The 21,297-nt window shown below is 38.9% G+C and overlaps 1 protein-coding gene across 1 annotated transcript in view; it reads right to left on the bottom strand.

Annotated features, from left to right (window-relative positions):
* Positions 1–2,939: 2,939 nt before the first annotated feature.
* Positions 2,940–21,297, bottom strand: part of CPNE4 (copine 4) — a 418,717-nt gene continuing 400,359 nt past the window's right edge. Inside the window, exons 12-16 of the mRNA XM_031940154.1 lie at positions 15,928–15,982; positions 12,393–12,444; positions 8,183–8,316; positions 6,578–6,814; positions 2,940–4,737 (exon numbers count right to left, since the gene is read on the bottom strand). Of these exons, the coding sequence (XP_031796014.1) occupies positions 4,603–4,737; positions 6,578–6,814; positions 8,183–8,316; positions 12,393–12,444; positions 15,928–15,982 (613 nt within the window). The 3' untranslated portion in view covers positions 2,940–4,602. The remainder of the gene's footprint in view (positions 4,738–6,577; positions 6,815–8,182; positions 8,317–12,392; positions 12,445–15,927; positions 15,983–21,297) is intronic.

Below are 21,297 nucleotides of genomic sequence, written 5' to 3'. Positions count from 1 at the left end.
TATCACAGTGCCTTCTCATATAGGGAGTGGCCCTAATTACAGTGGGTATATAGTCTTAAAGTTATAATTAATTACTTATACCTGAAATGCAATCCTGAATTTCACAAGGTTCTGTTATACTTGAGGTCTTCATCTATATCTCAAGTTTCAAGAGGGAAAGTATAGTTTAAGAACTGTGTTCTGCTCTTGCCTCTGCAACCTCCTAACTATGGAACCACAGATTTCTGATTCTGTTTCCTAACCTATAACACAAGAATAATAATAGTGCATCAGACAAGTGGCTTGAGCAATGAATAATTAAATTGCTCATTGACCTGTTGAATGCCCAGATACAAAGACAAGGGTGAAATAATTCCTCCTCTTAAAGAGTTTATATTCTCTGGAGGGGAATAACACTATTATAGAAAATTAAATACAAAAATATCCAAAGTATACAGAAAATGGATCCCAAGTGATTTTTGGTGAGAGAAGAAAGGCACTAGCAATCAGAGGGATGAGTGCCTCTGGGTAGGAGTTGAGTTTCAGAATTTCAAGGAGTTTCAAAGCAGAGCTTTGAAAGGATTGACAGATCCCAAGAGATATGGAGATAAAGAAGGAATGAATACCAGGTACTATGATCAGGCAGTGCAAAGGCCCAGGAAGATGGGCAATGTTATATTGTGCATGAAAACAACAAATAAGCCTGTTTGGCTGAAACCAAGTGCATGGAGGGGAGTCGTGCTCTATAAGCTTGAAAGGAGAAGCTGGGGACAGATTTGAAGGGCTCAAACTGCCAACCAGAGAAGTAAATGGGGATCCCTGGAGTTTTTCAAGCAGGGATCTGGAATGGCCAACCTGTGCTTTTGGAGCATTCATTTGGCAGCTGAAGGTAGACAGGATAGACTGGAAGTGGTCCTGGGTTGGGAGGGGAAATTCGAAGGTAGGGAGATCAATGAGGAGGCTATTTTCATAACCCAAAGGATGTGTCCTAATGATTTGATAACTCAGGTGATAAGAGCCTGAACTAGGTCTAAGCCTGAACTAGGTCTATTGCAATATAAACGATATTAATGGAGAAAAGGGAATGGGACAGATGTAAAAAAGCCTACCCTGGATTAAACTTGACTATGTTTATAACAAATGAAATTGAATTGTGTCTCATGTCATCTTTTTGCTAGGCAAGAATAGGCATAATGGCAGACCTTGAAATATGTAGATAAAGGGTCCTTATGGCCATATAGTAGTAGCAGGGGACAAGAGGCCAAATTGTAGAGTTAAGAGAGTGCTAGATTTGGTTCGGAAAGGCCTGCGTTTGGACCCTGCCATCTAACTACCGAGTTACTTCTTTGTGTCCCCCTTATTAACGAAATCATAGATGAATTGCCAATCTTTAATGGAGGGAGTTCCCACACTAGGAGTGACTTAAGTTTAGGAAATCACAGGTCCTTTGGATATTTACAGGCAGTGTTCACAGGTAGATCTCATCCTAGAAGTGATGCCAAATCTGTTTAGATTTGGGATCAGAGAGGAAGAGTTTTGTATTCCTCTGTGATCATACTTCAGGGTTATAAACCTGACCTGTCCATATGATCTCCAAATAGTTCTCAGCGGCTCATAAACGGACCAGTGAAAATTGAGAAGTGGGGAAGGAGGATTGGAGTGAGGGAGAGAATTTGGAAAATTTAAAAAAACAGAATAGAAGGCAAGGAGGGTGGGGTGGAGACAAGGGACAAAGATAATAATTAAATTCTCTAATCTTTTCCAACACTGTGGAAACTACAAGTCCGTTTCATTAGCAGACTCTTAAGGGTCTAACCACATTGTTTTGCATTTGAATTTTGTTGTATTAAATAGTGTTTTCTTGTTTTTCTTGTTTTCCATCAAGACTTTGGAAGTAATGTTGGGAAATTGTGACTTTGCCCAAGTGGCTGCATTTCGGTGGTGTGGAAAGGCACACTGGTTTGCCTTTTGAAGTGATGAATTTTTCTTTACCCATGATATCTTTTTGCTATTTTTATTTTGTGATAGAAATGTTCACTGAATCAAAACAACTCAAAGTTTTAGATAAGATTTGGCTGTCATTTCAACCAGAGACAAAGGGGGATCCCTCTTTCAACATCTCTCCTTATATGAAGAAGCATGAAGTTGGAATCAGAGGAGCCAAGCTCAAATCTTAGCTCTGTCCCTCACAACTTTTGTGATCTAAACAAATCATTTCATCTCCCATGGCCTCAGTTTGCAAATCTGTAAAATGAAGAGGCTGAATGCTATGACTTCTCAGATCTATTTCACCTATAAATCTGTGACCTAGCTACAGTCTTTTTTTTTTTTTTTTTTTTGCCTGACTTTTCTATCTACTGTGGGAAAATCCTTAGGAAATGCCTCAATGGAGGCTCAGCTACTGGAGCCACTTTGATCAAAGGTATTTCATTTGGCAGGAAAATGCCATCATTAAAATATTGGTGACTGCCTCAAAATGGACACGTGAGGTGTCTGAGACTGGATTTTTGGTGGGAGAGTTCTCTAAGAACAGCAGCAATGTCTCCTTGACCATTATTAGGTCCTTGTTCAGGAGACAGGTAATCGAGTTTGCCATTCAATCCTTTTCAGACACTCTTCCCAAGTATGCATTAGCAAGCATTTGCTCACCATATAGAGATGCCATAGAAACACCTCAGCTCAATTGGGAACTCGACCTGTGTCAAGAAAATAGCTGCTCACTATTCTATAATCAGTTTGGGATTAACCACTACAAAACTCAAACCAATTGATAACTCAATGAATAACCAGGATTTTCAGCATCTGAGCAGTCGGCATTTCCCACGTTGTTAGAGACATGGCTCTGGAATAGCTGCCCCAGTGGTAGTGGAGCCAGGTAGACTTGTGATAAGGTGGGGCTTACATTATCATTAGGTAACTGCCTTGAAAAGAGAAACAAGAACACAACTCTTAAAAAGAGATATTGTAGTACCCAATTTATTCATAAAACAATACAGTTTAAATATTTATGTTATTTTTTTCAGTCAAACATTTCACCATCATTCCCAAAATGTTGTGCCTTTGGCTGACATGTATTTGCAGAGTTAGGAGCTACCATGAAGACATTGTAGGTCACACAAGGTCTCTGATTTACCCATTAAAAAAAAAAAAAAAAACAACAAACCAAAACATGTACAACAAATAATAAACAATGCTTAATATAGACTTGAAATGTATTTCCTCATCCTTCCAAAGGAAAAGCATTTGCACTTTCTACTCTGTATGCTTATAAAGCACCTGCCCTTTCTATCCATGCAAGAGAGGAATAGATCCAGTTGGAAGAGATCTCATTGGCCATAAGGTCTTAATGTCTCATTTTATAGTTGAGGAAAACTGAGGCCTAAGAGGCTGACTTGCCCCAAATCACATAGCGGTTCATGGAAGAGCTGGGATTCAAATTTAGATATGGTGAATCCGTGAGATTTATAGAAATGAAACATTTAAATTTTTTGGCTAAAAACAGTCCAGATTAAAAATCAAGGAAGCATTATCCTAACCTCCAAACCCAAGCATCTTGATTCTTTTAGATAATATATTAAAACAGAATTTGGCACTATGAGTAAAAGAGCAAAACCAATTTAGAGACCTCATAAATATATCCAAGCTAGGGAGAATGAGGCAGAAGGATCCCTGCTACCCCGTATAGGCTTTGAAGTACTATTAGAAGCCTCATTTTCTGTGAGTTGAATTAGCAAGATCCATTGAGATCCACACAATAGTTTCTAGGGGCCAACATAAAAATAGAGCCCTTCCTGCAGTTTAGGTAACATGGGGGAGAGGACTTGGGCCATACTTCTCTATAGTAAAAGGTATAGTAATGAAACAATGAGAAGTTGTAGTGTGAACTCAGTCAGTCAGTGGTGGAGTCAGTCTCCTTTATTCTCAAACCTTTGTAGTTTGCTATGGTAATTCTGCTACTAGTATAGAGATGGTGCATTTCTTAAGCAGTATAGAAATGTCCTGTTTGAACTGATCTTTCTATTCAACCCTCAAAGTCTTCTAGAAGACCCAGGGCTACTTCCTGAAATCTTGCCTCTGTATGTCACTCCCTTCCCCAAGCAGAGCCTGGCAAGAACAAACCGATCTTGGCAGGGAAGAATCATAGACAACAACTGCAAAATGGTATTATTTTTATTGGAAACATGCAAAATACAGTCCATGCATCTGCCATTTTGAAAAAAACTTTCATCCTTTAGCAGAGAAAACCAAATAGTTTTTTTTTTTGTTGTTGTTGTTGTGGTTATCGATGCTCAATAAATGTTTCAAAATGCTTTACAGTGTAAAGATAATAAGAAATTTAGCAAAATTTCAACAAACCTGTATAAAAAACAGATACAGTTACCATTTTATTTCAAGGCGACATGCTGTAATGTAAAGAGTAATTTTTTTTCTTCATAAAAAGTCTTCAACAATACAACTGCTTAACAGATCCAAGCCTTGGGGCTACACATGCAGAAAAAAATGTCAGTTAAAAATCACCAAAACGTGCTATTTTATTTTATTTTTTTAAGTACTGGAGTAGTAGGAATATTATGTATTAGCAGGAATAATATTTGAGAACTCTGTAAAAGTGTGTGGAGAAGTTCATGGTGCTAGTGTCCTGGAAGACTCATACATATCTGAGGAACACTTTGGTTTAATTCCTTTGCCGTTGTAATAGTCCACAACTTGATTTGGAACTTCAGCCAAAACACTCTTTGCAAGTGCAGCTGGAGACGCCTGTAGGAGAAAAGGCCAATAGAATGACATATTTCCAAAGGCTGGGAATCAGAATCTAGGGCTCTGGGCAGGTCTTTTTTATTTATCCAACAATGCCATTTTGGGCCTCTATGGCAGTGATGTCAGATCCTTGCCACCCCATGTAGACTCAGAAAACCACATATTAACCTTTTCTACATTTTGTTATATTTCTATTTTGTTCATTGTTTTCCAATTACATTTTAATGTGATTTGGGATATACTTGGGAGTGTTGTAGCCTAGATGTTTGACACCTCTGCTCAATTTGATTCAACATCTTTTAAATAATACCTCCTGAGAGAAGTGTGGAATTAGGCTATGTCTGAGAAAGGTAGACAAAAGTCTATTAATATTTGTCTCTCAAGGAGTCTGTGTTGTCTGGGAGATTGGATTAAAATATCTAATCAAACAAGGAAATATATGATAATTCAAGGACACAAAGTTCAATAGCTATTAGAGAATCAGGAAAACCTGATATGAGTCTTAGAAGAAAACAACCAGATGAAAGGTCAAAGTAAAGAGAGAATGTGTTTGTTTCATGGGGGACAGCTTGAGCAAAAACCTGGAAGTGGAGGATGAAATGTTGAGATAATGGATCACTCATCATCCAGTTCTGCTGGAATATAGTTCTATTTTTATCTCTCTGCTTCTATATCATTGCTTGAGCCTTACATTTCTTAAAACTTTTAAATCTAGAAAAGTGTACATGTATGTGTATGAAGGTTCAAATCATGAAGAAAGATCGAAAGAGAGAGGGGAAAGGAGAGGGAGAGGAGGAGAGAGAGACAGACAGGAAGATTGTCAGAAGATGTGAATTTTAATTATTAGCTCTCAATATGACAGCTGGTATGCAATTTAAATCAAGATGGATTCAGTCCCTAGAAAATGAATTGTCCATGCCCATGCATTTTTGAACCCTCTTCTTGTCACAGCATTAGGCACGCACTTATATACAATAAGGAGGTAAGTACTAAGGTGTGATCACTGGACTGCCCCTGCTTTGGTAAGCCAGTTCAATAAGTTAGTGATCTGTAGAAGTAAATGTATTTTCTCATGTACCTCCAAGGAAGGGTCCTATCAGAATAGGAAAAATGCCCATTGTCCAAATCTACGTGCCATATTTTAGAGCTGGGAAAAGGAGAGAGAACGTTGGATTATCTATGTATCTTTCCCAACTCTAGAGCTTAGGATCCTTTGGAATAAATGAGTTTATATTATTACTGCCTACTTAGGTTTGGTTTTTATTTCATTTAGAATATCCTTATACATTTTTGTAGCTAGTAAAGATGCAACTCTTAGGTGTGGGTTTAATTTTACCCCCCTTTAAAAAAATGGGTCTAATTATATAAGCCTTCTTGAAACTATTCAACCCCAGCTGGGGTTTTCAGAGATTCCTGCCAGAGTTCTAGGAACTGAAGGAATATACTGTTTGGGTAGAGTGGCTGCAGTCATAAAATGCTTGTACCATCAAGGAAGACGGTGACAATGCTGAAACCTGTTCTGTGCCCAACCGTACCACAGCCAGCTTCCAAAAAAGTGCAAATAAGAAATCTCTTGAAATAGTCACATGCATTTGAACTAATAATTATGTAAATATTTATTCTAAACCAAGAGACACAAATGATATGAATGCCAATAATGTGGCCACTTCTTCATTATTCATATTAATTGGAACGTAGCTGAGCTAGTCAGCTAATTGACTTACTAAAATCATATTTAGAGTTTGTAAAGGTCCGTCAGGGATACATTGATCAATAATGTTTTCCCTAATCTTTATCCCTCCCTCCTTGTATCGCTAATTTCCAAGAAAAACCTGCTTACGTGCTTAAAGTTCCTGAATGGCACAAACTGGACAATGTCTCGAAGGACAGGCTCTCCTTTGGGGGACCTCAGGATCCCATCGTCCCCATCCAACATCTGCATATCGCTGAAATCGGCATTGCCAACCCCGACTATAATGACCGACATGGGGAGGTGGGAAGCGTGGACGATGGCCTCCCTGGTGTCGGCCATGTCTGTGATCACGCCGTCTGTCAGGATCAGCAGGATGAAATATTGCTGTATTCCGGAGATGAAAAGAGTTGGGGTAGGATGTGGGGAAGAGGAAGGAGACAGGGAGACAATGACGATAGCAATCAGCCAACTTGTGCTGTAACAACTAGCATCCAGACTCCCCTGTTATCACCAGAACCATAGATGGCTTGTGAGATTTATTGGTAGAGGGAGTGCCTCCCACTGCCAGAACCACAGAACCTTCTTATACTATGCTAAAAAAAAAATATACCACAATGCCAAGTGAGATCCTGAATACTTGACAGTAATACTTGCCAAAAAAAAGTCTCAGGAACTAACAAACTCTATTAATTTTTACAATATTCCTGTGGTGCACAATATACAGATTGAATCATTAGTTGAACTAAAAATCTATCATCACCTGAAAATCAGAAATTATCACCTTTGAGGAAGAAAGCATTTAAAAGACCATAAAGGTGAATTTGCTACTTAGTTCTCCCTTTCCCCCCTAAGCCTAAAAATATGTGTTTAAAAATTATAGATTAGCCAAAGGCATAACTGAAGAGGTGGAATGGGTAATAAATTGAAACTAGTCATAAAAGGAGACTGTGAAGATAAAAATTTTAAAACCCTATTCGTCTCATGATCTGAAAGCTTTTTACAGGAAGAAAAACTTCTCTTTGGTTACAAACTATATCTATATCCTTAGGTGACAAGACATTGGACCATTGGTTCTATTGATCTGAAGGAAGGATAGGGTATGAAAATGTAGCTGGATCGGTCTAAATCCCATATTATTACTATGAAAAAATGAAACATAAAACTCAAGTCATACTGATGTCACACCTGTAATAGTATTTTCACATAATCTGTGAAATATAACATTGATTCATCTCAGTTTTTCTTCCTGCCTGTGGATTTCTACCTGTGGATTTATTTCTCTATATATCTTGCCTTGCATTGGTATATTCCCATACTCTAGTTCATGTAATAAAGTAAAACAGGGAAATAGTCCATTAGACAGATCCTTTAGAGAGGATTTATGGGGGAAAAAACCTGGGAACCTACCATTCTTCTACATCAAAAAATGCTATTAAAGATGTATTTACACTTCTATAGGACCATACCATTTAGGTTCTTAACTCCAACCTAGTATAATAATTCCATTTGAGATATTCTGCATTATGTGGGGTAATTATCTCAGTATATAATTTTTTTCAATTGAGAAGATTAAGAAGTTAAAGAAGGCTGCTAGGAATGAAGGGAAGAAGCAGCAGGATGGATCAAAATGACTGAGGTACATTTTACTACCCAGGGTCTCAGCAGCCCAGTTCATTTTATAGAAAATTTTATAGAGTTCCTCAGGGAACTCATTCTCAGGATAGGAGAGGTATGATGGTCAGATGCCCTTACCGATGCCTCCTTGGTGTTGGTCTCCTCGGATGCAGACTTGGCCACCTTTTGGATGATAGGGGCAATGTTTGTCGGCCCATAGAGTTGTAGCTTAGGGAGGCAGCTCTGATAGGCTTCTACAACTCCTTGTATTCCTTAAGAAAACGATAAAAAAGACAAAATGAAATAGTACAGGTTAAAGTGAAAATACCTCATGGTATCCACTTCAGGGTGGATTCATCAAGGGAAAGAATGATGGGAACATGGACAGAGGAACCCTGTGGAGTCAGGCCCAGGGATGGGGACAGAATCCTTGTCTAGCTGTCATTGGGTCAGCAGTTAAAAGGTGTTGCTAGGGTCAAGCATTCACTCATGAGGGAGGTATCATGGAACCATTGAAGCTGGGTATACAGCAGTAGGAAGGTAAGAGAATGGAAGGAAAGTAGTTCATGTTCATGTAGATTGTCCCAATACTCCCAAATACAGGTTAGTATGAGAAGGAAGCATTCTTCTCACACTAATGTGTAGCTGTAGTCTATCACTTCTTAATATAACTAGAGTAAACCCTCACTTATGGTACTTGGAGTTCTTGCATTTGTTTCTCAATCAGGGTTAATTTAAACCCTCCTTGTGGGACCTTCCAACCTGTTTGGATGTTGATTATTAATTGACAAGTGCAGCAAAGATGTGTGATTTCATCAGTGTGGATCCTTCCTCCCCTGACATAGATGTGGCCCCTTTCCATCTTAAGACACTCTTTGTGAGCTGCTGTAGCTGGAAAACCCATCAGCCTGCAGCCAGCCTGGCGACAAATTTGTCTGGCTTTAGCTAAGCTCGTCCTCGGATGATGGACAGTCCATCACTAGACCCAGACAAGCACCTTAGCTTAATTCCATTGCCATTGCCCTTGAAAACTCAAGGTCATCTCCACAATGAAGCATCAAAGGAGGAGTAGCTGACATTTACTGATCTATAATGGGAAAATTTTTCCAAACTTGATTTAATTCCAGAAGCATTTATTAAGTTCCTATGGCATGTAAGACACTGGATTAAGTACTAGGGCGACAAAAGCAAGATGAAAAACAATCCCTGTTCTCCATGAGATTATATTTTACTGGGGGGTAGTGGTAGGGCTGGGTGAAAGGAAGCAAGTAATAAAATCAGGGTTTCCATTATCCATTTCCCAATGGTTATTCATTCATTTTACTCATGTCTGAGTCTCTGTGATACCAGTTGAGGGTTTTTTTTTTTTTTTCAGCAGAGATACTGAAGTGGCTTGCCATTTCCTTCTCCAGCTCATTTTACAAATGAGGAAACTGAGGCATATTGGGTTAATTGACTTACTTAGAGTCATATAACTAGTAAGTACCTAGATTTGAACTCAGATCTTCCTGACTCCTGGACCATGTGCCACCTAGATGCCCACTCTGGATAGTGTGATGGTTAAAATTAAGTTAAACTGAGGCACAATGTTCTGAGCATAATCAATTTATTATTAAAGTACAAAATTACCAACAAAAAAGACCTCTGCTTCCTTAGCAAAACTAAGACCCCAAATGAGGGAGATGGCACTTTTTTATAGTTGTGGGGAATAAGAAACAAAGAAACAAGACTTTGTGGATGGGGAACAAGTTATAATTGATTAAAAGAACTTGAAATCATCAATGATAAAATCAATACAATTGATCACATGGCTGAGACATGGGAGACAATATGATTGGCTGAAAGTTGGGAAAGAGGGGCAGGCAATTGTAATTAAGATATGGTCATCATTTGAATCCACCTGCAAGATTAGGGGTCTATCATCCCTTCTTTGGCATTGTTGACATAAAAACAGAACAGTAATTAGTACAATTGCTAAACTTAATCAACAACATACAGGCCCACTGAATTGTGAACTAAGTTCAGAGGCAAAGAGCCACGACTTAGGTAGTTACAAGACAAAATCAATTAAATGTAAATAGGATCGATTTTAAAAGGATATAAAATCAATCTGATTATTTCAATAGTCTTTGCATTGTGCATAGCACGCAATAGATGTTTAATAAATGCTAGTTTTTCTAGGTTTCTGCTTTTCCATTGCCTTTTCTCTTTTCTTGTTCAAACTCCCTTCCTTGAATTGGGCAGCAAGGTAGATACAGATAGGAGTATGACTTTAACCCTGACTGCCTCAATTTCCTCATGTGTAAAATGAGCTGGAGAAGATAATGGCAAACCACTCCAGTATCGCTGCCTAGAAAACCCCAAAGGGGTCACAAAGAGTCAGATGTGATTGAACAACAATCTTAAGGGAAAGGATCCTGGAAACAGCACTCTGTTTCCAAATAGGGTTTGGGGAGTCCCTTGAAGTCTTATCTTTTTTAAAAAAAAATCCTGTACTTCATGTTAAATTGTAAATCGGCTCTTGAAATTTGGATGAGGGACTTCTGTTGTGTTCTTATGGAAAGATTATTCTGAGACTCTATGAAGGCATCAGGATCCACCTTACTCTTCCCTAAAATCTCTAGTTTGAAAAATAGCCTTCAAATTATTATTCATGCTTGTTCTGCAGATGAACTAAGTTCAGTGATGTTTTTTCTTGATTGAGGTCTTTGAGGTCTTGCCTAAGATAAAGACTTGATTTTCCTTCCCTAAACATGGGGCAGATGGGTTGTAAGAACATTAAACAGATGGAGACAGCTCATTTCTAAAACTGACTTGGTTGGAATCAAATATATCTTGGAATTTAAACTGCTGAGTATGGAAGGAAAGGGGACAAAGCTAGAATATGCATGTAAACAAGAGGGGAGGGAGAGAACAGAATGGAAGCAGGGCTTTTGGAGAGTGGAATAATCCACAAATAGGAGCTGTGCTGTACTGCTGCCAAACATAATGGTTGTCTCGTGATGATTGGAGCCAAGTTGACTGTTGGTGACTGTGAAAGTTGACTTTAGGACTCAGGGTTTCCTCAGACCGATACAGGCAGAAAGTAAATTATCTTGACATGTTTCCTTCCCTTTTAAGTCTGGTGGGGAAGGAAATTAGAGTTTGCATGCAAAGTATAGTGTAAAGAACTTCCTTTGAGCTAGAGAGAGGCAGGAGACCCGGGTTCAAGCAGACCAGGCTTCTCCTAACATTTGTGAGCTGCGTGAGGGAATGAATGGAAAAAACATTCGTTGAACATGAGACCTAACAGGGTCTTTAACTGGGAGAGATAACATCTAGAAGAAGCTTGATTGCAGGGCAGATAAAAGGCCTCAAAGGTATCAGAGTGCAGTATAGAGATTTTGGGTAAAGGCAATATATTAGATGGGAGTTCCAGGGATCCAAGAGTCATAAAGCCTGGGTAGATGGAAAGTCCTGGAGAACTTTGGGGCAATGACTTAGGGCCAAGTCATCCTGTTTGTTTCAATCTTAAATTCTCCGTCTTTAAAATGGAGACAATCAGGCTTTCACTGTCTGCAAGGCTGCTGTAAAGATAGAGCTAGATGAGTGTAAACTGGGACTCCCTAGTCCCATAGCGTATGGGATTATTTGGGGCATGTTTGTCATGGTAGTGGTATGCAGGTCTAATAGAGTGGAAGGAAGAGTTATCCTAGGAGAATTCTGTGGTTTTTTAAAATTATGTGTGTGTGTGTGTGTGTGTGTGTGTGTATTTACTTGTATGTTAGTTTATTTAGTAGAGTTGAACGAGGAAACCTTTGGATGAAGCTGATGGAATGAGGAATGTTGGAGATGGCCTTTTGGGGAGGTCTAGAAGGTTGAAAGATTGAAGGGCTCAAGGGCTCACTACTCCTGTGCTTCATCTCTCACATCTGCACACAGGACCCTCATAGATTTCATGTATAATCCATGAGTGGGACTCTTAGATATGTTTTAAAGGGTCTCAGAGGACTGACAAAGAGCCTTAGCTACTGAGTGAGCATTGCCTTTCTTTAATACAGACTTTGGAGTGGCCCCGAACGTGTACATTTGGGCTTAAATGTTCTAGTTTTGTATCAGAGAAGAATAGTTCATGGAATTGGAAATGAAAAGCACTTTAGAAGTTATCCTCATTTAGGAAAATGAAATGACTTGACCAAGATCATACAGGGAAGTAACTGAGCCAAGATTGAAATGCAGGTCCTTTCCATTGTATTATGTTGCTCACATCGGTAAGATTGACACACACACACACGTAATATATATTGTACATATATAACTCCATATATATATAAACTCCAATAAGTTATATATTGACTTATAAATTTACCTGCACACTCTGGGTTGTCTTCATTAAAATTAATTGCAAAGTCGTGAGAGACCTAGATATCAATTAGAAAAAAAAAAGGAAGAGAAAAGAATTACAACTTTAATCCGGTGAGGAAGCCCTGAGGTTTAAAGTTTGCAAACAAATGTCCATTACATTCATTATGGATTTAACAGCAGGAATCATCTTAAGTCTTTCTCCAATCAATCCAAGAAGGAAGATAAATTCTCAGCTCCCTGGGGAGTAGAGGTGACAGGGAAATTTGTTGAATAGTGTTTGGCAGGGAGTGGAGAAAGGGAGAAGGAAAGATGCCTAAGAAAAATAGAAAGAAATGGGTCAGAGAAATACAAATCTAATAGCGTTGGAAATTTAGACACAGATTGGTGCCTGGATTTTGGAGCTGTCTGTGACCTGTGTAATGAATATTTAAAAAAAAATAAGTTTTAGAGCCTAATCAGTCCTTTTGCTCGTGATAATAAACAGAAGAGTTAAAGTTTGAGGTACTGGTATTTCAGCAAAATTCAAAGCAAAGGAAAATATGAAGATAATAAAAAGTAGAACATATCCATATATGTAGTTAAAATTGAGTGACATCGAATTTTTGAACAGTCACAAAGCAGTAGATTTATCTCTAGCCTTTCTTCCCATACAGATTTTTGGTTAATATACACAAGATCATGAAACAGCATGATATTTACTCATTTCTTTCCAAAAACCTTCAAGACACAAGGAATAACAGAACCTCTAGGGCCAGAAACTTATAGCTGGAAATAGGATAGATCCCAATAGTGAGAGGAGATCACTAATTAAAGCAAGGGGAAGCTCACACTGGGACATCTTTCTAATTGCCCTCACTAGAAAAAGTGTTGTGTAGTGAACAGAATACTGAAATTGGTGTCAGTATCCCCTGGGTTTGAGAGCCACCTCAGACACATGCTCGCCATTTGACTAACATGTCACTGAATTTCTCTGGGCCTCTCAGTTCCTTATCTGTATAATGAGGAGGTTGGCTTGATGACCTCCAAGGAAGGTCTCCTCCAGTTCTACATTTATGATTCTGAGAGTTAGTAGCTATCTGAATTAGGAGAGAAACTTCCTTTATACATAATATAGAGTTCAAAGGCTGCAAGGCAGTGTGGGCTGAGAATAGGAGAATAGGAACCTCAGGTACTAGATGGAATGTTTAAAACTCAAATGGAGCCAGAATGGTAACTTGGGAAAATTGTTTTCACAAATTCAAGGATCTGATCATTGCAGCACCTGCTCCATGCAGGAGGAAGCCCACAAGCTGGTAAATAGGTCTCTGGGGTAAAAGCCTCATTCACCACACCTGATCTCCTCTTTCCTGGCTGCTCCTTTGTGAGCCAAGTAGAAGACAGGTTAGAAAAGGTGGTTTAAAGGCCCTTGGGGACCACATCAAGAAGAGGAGACAAGTCTATATTATAGGGGGCAGAGCTATAACAAGAATGGAGCAGTGTGGGCTTTGTTTGTCCATGGGTTCCCCATATTAGATGCTGCTGAAATTTAGCATAGTCATTCCTACAGCAGCAATAGAGACAACTAACGTTAGGAGCTGCTTAGCAAGAATAATTAGTGAAAATAGGAAGATGCCAGATGGACATCATTAATAACGTTCATCTTTGACTTTATGGCAACTAATTTCCCTCCTGCTCTTGAATTGATCTGAATTATTTCTTGGGTTATTTTCATATCACAAATAGAGTTCACAGAAGGATACCTTTTTGGCTGCTTATTCCAAATGCCAAAAGCGCTTGTGTCCGTTTGGGGATCTACTCCCTGGTTGGGGAGTCAGGGGTAGTCTGACAGAATTTTAAGTTGGGGAAGAGAGTCTTTAAAAGAATTATTCTGTTTGAGGGGAAAAAAACCCACTACTTTTAGCTAATATTTACCTTAAAGCAGTGGTTCTCAAACTATTGTTTTCAGTATCTTTATCCTATTAAAAATTATTGAAGATCTCTCCAGAGCATTTTTGTTTATCTGGATTACATTTATAGACATTTACCATATTGGAAATAAAAACTATTTTTGAATTTGTAGACCTTCTAAAAGGGTTTCAGAGATCCCCAGGGTTCTCTAGACCATACTTTGAGAACTACTGCCTTAAAACATACTCTAGGCTAAATCTCCTTCAGGGATGTCTGTTTTATATTACAGCTTTGGATATTTCATACCATCTTTTATGATATGTGGTTGTTGTTCAGTCATTTTCAGTCTTCTGCACTTTATAAGCCCATTTGGAGTTTTCTTGGTAAGGACACTGGAGTGATTAGCCTTTTCCTTCTCTAGTTGGATGAGGAAACTGAGGCAAACGGTAAAATGACTTACCCAAGGATCACACAGTTAGTAAATGATATGAATTCAGGAACTGTGCAGTTGGACACTGTGCAGTGTGCCAAAATTTAGCTGTTCTCTATTGAAGTGTGTGTGTGTGTGTGTGTGTGTGTGTGTGTACACAGACATATGATATTTATACATGGGTGTGTTTATATTATATATATGTGTGTGTGTTTATGTATAGTATATATATGTGTGTATATATGTGTTTATATGTATATATAATATATAATGTATATGTATATATCTTTATTTTTATGTCTTATGTGTATGTACACACACACACACACACACACACACACACACACATATATATATACTTTTTAAGTTGAGTGTCCCACTTCTACCCTGGAAGAAGTCCTGCAGCGTGCCATACTTTGCAGGGGTCAGGTCTGACTGTTGTTGTCCATGAGGAATAAAGAACAAAAACAACACAAGTCTATTACCCACAAGGACCTTTGCAGTTGCCCCGGGTGCCTCTGCTGGCTTTGTGCTCAGGACCTTTCTGGGTCTGATCTGTAGGCGACCCCAGCTCTGTTGTCATCTTGTTCCACCTAGACCTGAGCCCAGGGCAGCTTTCAGGATATTTGTAAACATGGATGGGAAAAAAACCTCTTCATTTTCACTAACATCTAATTAAATTTGAACGTTTTCTTCAATTATGACTTAAAACAAAAACCAAACCACATTCTCAGCAGGGGTCGGTTGGTGTCTCTGATGTGCTGTAGGATTCCATGACACAAAAATGGCAGAAATCACTGCTGCTGGTTCCTTCCTTAACCAGATTTGAAACCCAGATGGGCAGATCTGCCAGCAGCACATTTAATAAATATTCTGCCAATTCCAAGGTGTTTTGTGTTGCAAGAATCGAGCTTACTGCCTATTTCTCCAAGACTAGGGCCATGTCCTCAAGGAGCCAGACAAGAGATGATTCCCCTGGTTTGTTTTCAGGAGCTATCCAGCCTTCTAACTTGTCTGATGCCATTATGGTAGATCATAGACCAAGAGTTTGTCTATGATGATCTAACCTCATTATTTCTACATGACTCAGTTCTTTCATCCACACAGGGCAAAGGGAAGGCTGCTCAGTGTAAGCCAAATGTACCCGAGACTAATAAGCTCTTGAGAGGGAACGAAGTGCTACAAAAATGATCTCCCCTCCCCCCAATCCCCACCCACTCACCGTGTATTCTGGAGGTATCCTGGCTCCAAAACCAAAAGCTGGAAACATTTTGTCACTGAAATGAAGATTAAAAAACAACTGATTGCTTTAGTTAGCTTTCTGATGAAGAAGATGGGAAGCTCGGGAGAAGTTATGGTGTAACATCAAATAGGTTCATAGGAACACAGATTGAGGGTTGGAAGTAACCTTTAGTGGCCATACAGATAAAGAAGCCGGGGCCTAGAGATGTCCATAGTCACAAGTAGTATGTATCAGGGGCCAGATTTGAACTTGAATCCAGGAAGGTTTTTCAAACCTTCAACTTTTGTTATTGCTATTACTGTATGCTCAAATCTTATTACACCATTTTGAATGCCATGGTACCACGTCATGCAGCTCTTTTGGTATTTTTGACCCATAATCCTGGGATAGCAAGTAGTTTAGGCTTATGATATTATACAAATATCCCTTCCACAAAGTGCAAATTAGAAGTGCTCCCCCTCCTCCTCCAATCTGGAAAATTCACATAAGATCTTTTGATCCTCCCTTTGTACCAGAGAAGTCTGAATTATGGCATTGAAAGTTACAATTTATTGGTGTTATATAATACTATATATAAATCTTTTTTGTGTCATTTGTGGCCTTTGCGTGTCTGTAGTTTCTGCAATACTCCCCCAAATTGCCTTTAATTTCTCATGCTGACCCACAATATATTGAAACTGTGATGACAAAAGTTGCAATATGGAAGGAATAACTGTATTCGATGTTATGCTCTTCTGATTATGACATCTTCTTAGTGATCTGAATTCATATTTCATATTTCATTCACTTTCTCTCCTGCTGGGAAAACAATAGAGGCACTGAGAAATATTCCTAGTCCTGTCAGAAGTTTGTAAAGTTTGCTAAATGGGCAAGAGTTCAGATCTGTACTTGACTGCTCAAATGTTTTTACTTTGTTCTTCATGGATATCATGTTGGTTGTCAGAGTTCCATCATGTATGATTTCAAGGCTCCAGTGATAATGGACATGGTAGGTATGCTCAAGAGAATAGGAAAGGGCTCAGAAGGTATTGACATTGATGCAGCTATTGCTCATCATGGGATACCATCAAAACCTTGTTTCCTGTGCTGAAATCAAGAAGTTCATAGCACAGCCTGTCATACCATATTTTCTTAGGGATTCCCATAACAAAAGAGGAAAAAGGGGCCAGGAAAGCTACTGGCAACTTAGAGTTGTGCTATTCCACCTTGAGTAGGTCCTTGGAATTGTCTCTTCCCTTCCTTGTAAGACAATTCGTTCCAAAATTCTAGCACAATTTTACACTCAGACCTTTGAGTTCTAGTTCTTGCTGTTTCTGTATATAAGCTAGAAAAAAACCTTTTTTGAAAATTCAGTGAGGCAAGAGTCTTGGGAATCAGCAAGAAAGTGGCTGGGCTCAATGTCTTTACAGTATGAAGGTGATATAATAAATCTAGAATTTTTGGAGGTGACTAAGTTAAGGTTTGATTTTCTGAGTACTCCAAATGCCAGCCAAAGATCTCTAGAAACTACCAACTCCCCATTCCCCCCCCCAATACATCCTGTACGCCATTCACTGTGCCACCTAGCCTTCTATAAGAACTTGGACTCAGAGAAATCAATCCATCAGAATCAATCAATACATAATCACCTACTTAGATAGCTGACATCATGATAAGTACTGGGAGATAAAGACAAAAGTTTCCAATGGGTGAAACTCCAAGTACTCATAGCAAAAATAAATGCAGCTTTAGGGGATCAGACTCGGGATTTCCTAGGTATAGGGACTGTCCTATGAAGAAGGCCCTCCACCAATATGGATTCATACCAGTTGGTACTTTTTCCACAACTTTTAATCTTAAAGGTAAGTGACTTGCCCATGGTCTCACAAGTCAGTGTGTGACAGAGCTGGCACTTGAACCTGACTCCCAAATCAAAACATATAAAGGGAATAGAAGGAAATGTTTCTGGGGCTGGGCAGTGGGGGAGACACTAGAAGCTGGAGGCACCAAATAAAGCTTCCTATCGGAGGAAACATTTCACCTGTTTTTGAAGGAAGTGAAAGATGCTGTTAGGAAGAGATGAGAAGGCCTGGAGAAAGGAGACCCAAGCACGTGACAAAGCATGGAGATAGACAATGGAGTGTGGTGTAGATTGCATAAAGGGGGTATTTCATAAGAAGTCAAATGTTCTTTTTTTCTTTGCCTCTGCCTACCCAATTATACGCTAAATGTCCCAACCTCAAGCACATAAACTAGTGCCCTGCCTTAATTACTGTTGTTTTCACCCCCATTATCAAAAGGGATTAAAATATCTTCAAAGCCTCCATAGGGGAACCTGAAACTAGCTGAGCAGGACATATTCAGTTATATAATTGGGTTTCAAGAATAGGGAGGCAGTCTTACCTACAAGCGAGATAATTAACGAACTAGGAGAGCATAGATTTCCCCAAAGATGGCTATCGGAGAACATCTGGCTAATACAGTCACTTAAAAAAGCCAGATCTAAGTGTAATTGTTTTAAACATTCTTTCTCCTTGATTAAAATTAAAAGTAGGTAGAGCAGATCCCTGTTGTGCAAAATTCAAAGAGAATTGGGCCTGGAAGAAAATAGAGAATTGAGGTTAAAAGCTTTAAAAAAACATTTACAACCAGATACAAAGACAGAAATGAAAGCAGATGACTTTGCATTCCCTCATTTAAAGACAATTCTCTTGTAAGTCATGGTCATCTCTGAGAGCAAAGGACCACCACTACTAACAATAAAGGGAATTTCCCAAGGAAGGGACCCCTGAAGGCCGTAAAGGGAATTTTGTGACAGGGCAGTAGATGAGGAGATGGAGATACATCTCAGCCTGAGCCCTGGATATTAAGTATCCTGAGATGACTTGATTTCTTGGAAATTCAGTTTTCTAACCTTTAAAATGAGAGAATTCAACTAGATAATTGCTAGGGGGCTTAATGTTCTAGTTGTTATGAATATAGATTGTCAGAGACTTTGGTTTAGTCTTTGTATGCTGGTAACATAGTACAAGGATTTTAGAAACGTATTGCTCCATTTAATTTTTATGTGACCCTCATTTCTAAACATATTTTTTCTTCCTCTCCTACCCAATGAAACTTTCCTTGTAACAATTTCATAATTGCTCAGGGAATGACATTGAAATCATTTAACATTTTTATGTCTCGGTTTTCTTATCTAGACATTGATAGCATTGAAATTGTTGGTTTTAATGCAGCACATATTTATTGAGCACCTCCTGTATGCCAGGGACAGTAATAAACACTGGGTACAGATAGAAATGGAAAGAAACCCTTCTAGCATTACATTTGTCACAGATCTTCTGAATCTTATGAATGGAGAGACTATAGAAGCAGCTACCTACATAGTATGATTTCAGGGGCACCAAGATTGGTCCTCACCCCCAAAATCCCCATCCCTCAGAACATCAGTTTCAGCCATTAGTTCCAAGCTTAGTAGGCACTTAGGGAATGCTGTGAACTTGACTGGATTACTTACTTACAGCCTGTGTGACCAGGGACCAGATATTAAGTCTCTCTGAAAGTCAGATGCTCAACTCTAGAATGAGGGGCTTGCTTTATCTGGCTTCTGAAGTCTCCTCTCCTAGCTCTAAATGTATGATTCCATCCCATCTCTGGCTCTTATTTTCCTCTTCTGGACTATAGAAAGGTGCATGTACTGTCACATTTGGCTGATGTAGTGGGTGCTTTTGCTAAACTGCTTGCTTTTTTCTCTTTCTGAACAGTTTTTTTGTTACAAGGGATGACTTGCTTAATGGGAGAGAAAAGAAAGCTGTAAAAGTGCTATGAAAACCAAAGGAACCTGTAAAAATTAAGTACTTAAAAAAATCTATAGGACTGTGTTCTGGGTTATGAACCAGACATTAAGGATGAGCTCTGACCTTCCCCAGAAACTTCTATTTATATGGCACCTATAAAGCTTTTTTTAAGAAGGGCAAATATCACTAGCCTTATTTTGCAGATCAGGAAACTGAAATATTGGAGGTAAAGTGGCATTTGTGGGGTCACACAGCTAGCAAGCCTCAGAGCTGGGGTTTCAATTCGCTCCCTCTTGATTCTGAATCAATTTAGTAAGACTTTCTACCTTTTCACAGAGAACCACAAACAAAGATAAATGAGGAGGGCTGCTGCTATCATCCAGTATATTCAGTTTCATATATCTCTAAATATTGAAAATGATTATTTTCCTTACTCTTGTTGAGTTTAAAAAGCACTTTCATAAGTATCAGAAAATCACAGAATTTTAGCTCTGGAAAGGAACTATCTCGTTCCAAAAAATAATCCTCACAATACACCTGAATAGTACCTAGTGCAAATATTTATCCCCAGTTTATAAATGAGGAAAACTGAGGCTTCTGGTGTGTCTGTAGTTGGCCAGAGGTAGAACATACTCATTCCATCACATCACACTTTTGTTCAGAGCAGAAAGAAAAACTTGACTTTTTAGGGTCTCTGGGAGGAGTTGTGTGGCTGATCAACTTCAAAAACTCTACAGTTGCTGAAGAATAACAGGTGTCTTGCATAGCATTACCCCCCCCCCCCCAAAAAAAAAAGCACTGATTGTGATTTGTGGCAGGACAGAAGGAAATTTCCTGGCGATGTCTCTCTTATACATCCATACAAAGCAAAAATGTCCTAGAACCTTGTGGGGTTTTAAACTGACTGGATTGCATTAAGCATTCCCATAGAGAAAGCAACTCCCAAATGACCCCAAGAGTCCTAGGTTTTCACTTCCGCCATATTTTTCTGTCTGGGGCGTTATTTGATTTTCTTTTATAGCTACCTTTATACAAAGGATGAGCTTTATTGGTCTGCAGAACTCATTCTGCCTCATCAGTTCATTATAGAACTTTTATTTTTTTAAAGAAACAGAACTGAATACTCTTCAACTAACTTTTATGATGTCATTTGCTACTAAACTTCAATTCTCCTTTAGGTTTACATGGATTCTGTATTTTCTTTGTAATTTAAAACATTTCACTGAGATATTGGGTGAGAGCATTACATTTGGAGTCAGGAGACTCCAGAGAAACAAATCCTGAATCCCCTCACTATCCCGTAAAGGGATGGCCCAGGGTCAATAGTCTGTAGGATCAACAGCAAGATTCAAGCTTAGAGCTCTCTAACTTGGAGGCTGACCTTGCCTGTCTTGACTTAGCTGATAATATAGTAATAGTCCCATAACATATATCCAACTTTGGGATTAATATGCACATTTTGCAGAGGAAGAAGTTGAGATTTGAGGAAGGAGGTAACTAGATGGCTTGGTGAATAGAGTGCTAGATTTGAAGACAGGAAGAACGGAGTTCAAATTTAATCTCACTCACTTAA

The sequence above is a fragment of the Sarcophilus harrisii genome, chromosome 5 (genome assembly GCF_902635505.1).
Source record: "Sarcophilus harrisii chromosome 5, mSarHar1.11, whole genome shotgun sequence".
Lineage (NCBI taxonomy): Eukaryota > Metazoa > Chordata > Mammalia > Dasyuromorphia > Dasyuridae > Sarcophilus > Sarcophilus harrisii.
The sequence above is the reverse complement of the archived record's forward strand: the minus strand, read 5'-3'. Positions and strand labels throughout refer to the sequence as shown.